This window comes from Gorilla gorilla, chromosome 10 (genome assembly GCF_029281585.2).
Source record: "Gorilla gorilla gorilla isolate KB3781 chromosome 10, NHGRI_mGorGor1-v2.1_pri, whole genome shotgun sequence".
Lineage (NCBI taxonomy): Eukaryota > Metazoa > Chordata > Mammalia > Primates > Hominidae > Gorilla > Gorilla gorilla.
This window is the reverse complement of record NC_073234.2, coordinates 103663005-103666262: the sequence shown is the minus strand read 5'-3', so window position 1 is coordinate 103666262 and position 3258 is coordinate 103663005. Positions and strand designations below refer to the sequence as shown.

Here is a 3258-nt window from a genome sequence, read left to right as displayed (position 1 = left end):
TAAAATTCAATAATATTTAAGGCATATCCCTTTGTGTTTTCTCTCCTCATCCTCCCCCTTCCACCAGCCCAGGTAGAGCATAGAAAAACATTTCAGTGCTTTGGAGTTTTTTGTTATTGGTTTTTTGTTTTTTTTTTGTTTTGTTTTGCTTTTTTCTATTTTTACATTGAAAGAACAGAGTTAAGAACATCCTTAATAATGTAGTTTAGGGACAGATGGTCATGCAAAAATAACCAAGTTTACCAAAATGATGCTTAAAATGCCACATTTCTCTGAACATTGTCACTGAGCAACAGGAGTGAAATTCAAGATTTTTTATGTCCTCTTCCTCGTAACTAAAGAGTAAAGTAAAATAACAGTATAAGAATCAGCTACAGGTAGGAACGCCGAGTCGGCTGCGGTGGCTGTGCTGAGGGTGGCGGCCGGATAGGGACCCAGAACTCCATTTGACAGATGAGGAAACGGAGAGGCAGACAGGTGACCTGACTTCCCCATAATCGCTGCAGGACAGGAAGAAAGTAAACTCCAGAGCTCGTGCTCTTAGCTACTAAGCTGTACTGCTCTTCATTTTGGACAAGGCATTTCAAATGTCATCGAGAAGGCAGAGACTTCCCTTGGAATCCCTAGTCCCAGTGAAATTTCAACTGAAGTCAAGTATGTAGCAGGAGAGACAAATGCCAAAGAGAATGAAAACTCCTCCCCAGTGGCTGGGGCATTTGGTGTATTCTCGACCATCTCTACTGCTGTTCAGAGCACAGGAAAGAGTGTTATAGTGGGGGGTTGGATGCCTTAGAATTCATTGGAAAAAAGACAATGGATGTGATAGCAGAAGGGGATCCTGGATTTAAAAGAACCAAGGGTCTGATGAACCGAAATGCTACACTATCCCAGGTTTTACGAGAGGCGAAGGAGAAAGAAGAGATACGGGCCTCCAATGAGGTTACCGTGGAAACAGACAAGAAAACTCATTATGGGCTACTCTTTGATGAATTTCAAGGCCTTTCACATCTAGAAGCTCTGGAGATGCTTTCCCGAGAAAGTGAAATAAAGGTGAAATCTATCCTTAATTCTCTGAGTGGAGAAGAATTAGAGACTCTAAAAGTTGAATTAGAGCAACTCAAAGAAGCATTTTCTCTAGCAGAATTTTGTGAAGAAGAGGAAGAAGAGAAAAAAGGGGATGAAGATTTTACCAAGGACATAACAGAGCTGTTTTCCCAGCTGCACGTTTCCTCCAAACCAGAGAAACTTGCCAGGGCAAGAAACACCGCCCACGAATGGATCAGGAAGTCTCTGACCAAGCCATTAGCAGAGAATGAAGAAGGAGAAAAACAGTCGGAAGCAGAAAATACTGAGCAAGTCAACAAAAATTCAATAGAGGATATCCATGCGTTTGCAATCCGGAGCCTGGCTGAACTGACTGCCGGCTCAATTGAACTATTCCACAAAACAGCTGCATTGGTTCTGCATGGCAGGAAGCAGGAAGTGACAGCCATAGAAAGGAGCCAAACTCTTTCCCAGATGACAATTGTGTTGTGTAAAGAGTTGTCCTCTCTGTCTAAAGAGTTCACCACCTGCCTAACAACTGCTGGGGTCAAAGAAATGGCAGATGTCCTTAACCCATTAATCACTGCAGTATTTCTAGAGGCATCAAACAGTGCCTCCTACATCCAGGACGCCTTTCAGCTACTCTTAACCTGTGCTAGAGATCTCTCTCATTGAGAACAAGATTGAATCACACAGGCATGAGCTGCAGGGCCAGAAACCTTTGTTAGAACATTGAAGAATGGAGACGTTTTGACCTGGGACTTGTGACGGCCAAGGAATGCCACCTTATTCTGGCTACTCCTGCAGAAATGAAGGAGTGGGGTTATTTTAGTATATAAAAATTCAGGCAGGAGAGATGGTTTAAAGAGGAAGATTGTTGCCTTCAGTGTTTGATTGAAGTATTCAGGTCCTCACAGTATTCTTTCCAGTTGTTGTAATTCATAAATTATTTGAAAAGAAACTTTTGTAGAAAGTCCAAGAATAATAACTCTAGATAAAGATTAGTGGGACACTCAGGCAAAAATGTTGGTCTTTCTTTGACATGTTGCAAAATGTTATCAATTTTGTCATGGATATAATTTGCAGCCCATGGATATAACTGGTTGATAAGCCAGAGAAAAATAATTTAGTGTTCTAAAATTCATGGCATGTGTGGTTTATTAATGCCATGTACTTTCTCCTTTCTGGAATAAAATCTATGGCTTTAAGAAAACTGAAAAAAAAAAGTAAAAAAAAAAGAATCAGCTAAAATAAAAATCTGTTTCCTGATCATTTCATTTTGATTAGTTAAACTAAAGCTTTAACATAGGAATAGTTTGACTTCTACCTTAATAGACGGGTCATTAAAAATTCACAAAGCTGTGTTCTCTTTTAGCCTATGCTAGCAAAATAGGACTTCTTAAATTATTTTATCTTCCACCTTTTTCATCTGTAAAATTAAAAAATTGCAACATTTCCCAATTTTGAAATCATTTTAACTCTTGAGATGAGAAAAAAGGCATTTTCTGTGCCTTACTGGGAGGGCTGTATCCTTACCCTTCACTCACTGTTTACACCCCCTTGCAACACCCCACTCCATTTAATTCAGTGTTCTTGTTTATTTTTATTAAGCTGCACATATTGTTTACTTCAGTGATAAATACAGTAGCAAGTCAACAGCTGATTGAAGAGAAGACATTGAATTTACTAAAATACTTATGTTGATACCAATATTCCATAATTATGAATCTCCATTGGAAGTTGTACTCTTCTGATTTGGGTCAGAGAACCTCCAAACACTCAGGTAAGGGACTACAGGCATTAAAAAGAGAGATTTCTTTATTTCTAAATCAGAAGCAACCTGGCAGGACCTTTTGGGAGTCAAGAGAACTCTCTGTTAGTAAAATAATGAAGAACTATAGGCTTAAAAGTTTCCTTTTTTAAAAAAGCATTATGGTGCCTTTTTGTTTATATTGAGCAAGCCCAGACTTCTAAACTCTTTTTATTCATTCATTCATGTGTTCATTCAACAAATATTGTATTAAATACTAACATACAGAAGTAAGCTAGAGAAACTTCCTCATTTTGTTAACAAATCTTAAAATATCTTTATACTGGAGTATGTCTTCAGAAAAGATCAATCTGTAATCTACCTTATCTGTTTCTATAACTGTATTAGTCCGTTTTCATGCTGCTGATACTGACATACTTGAGATTGGATAATTTATAAAGAAA

General features: G+C 38.3%; 1 protein-coding gene across 1 annotated transcript; it reads left to right on the top strand.

Moving 5' to 3' along the window:
- The first annotated feature begins 577 nt into the window (after window positions 1-577).
- On the top strand, window positions 578-2285 carry LOC101126949 (protein FAM114A2-like). Its single transcript, XM_055357444.2, is given in 2 exon segments — window positions 578-1692; window positions 1694-2285. Coding segments are annotated over 2 exon segments (966 nt in total). The 5' UTR covers window positions 578-813; the 3' UTR covers window positions 1781-2285.
- The last annotated feature ends 973 nt before the right edge of the window (window positions 2286-3258 follow it).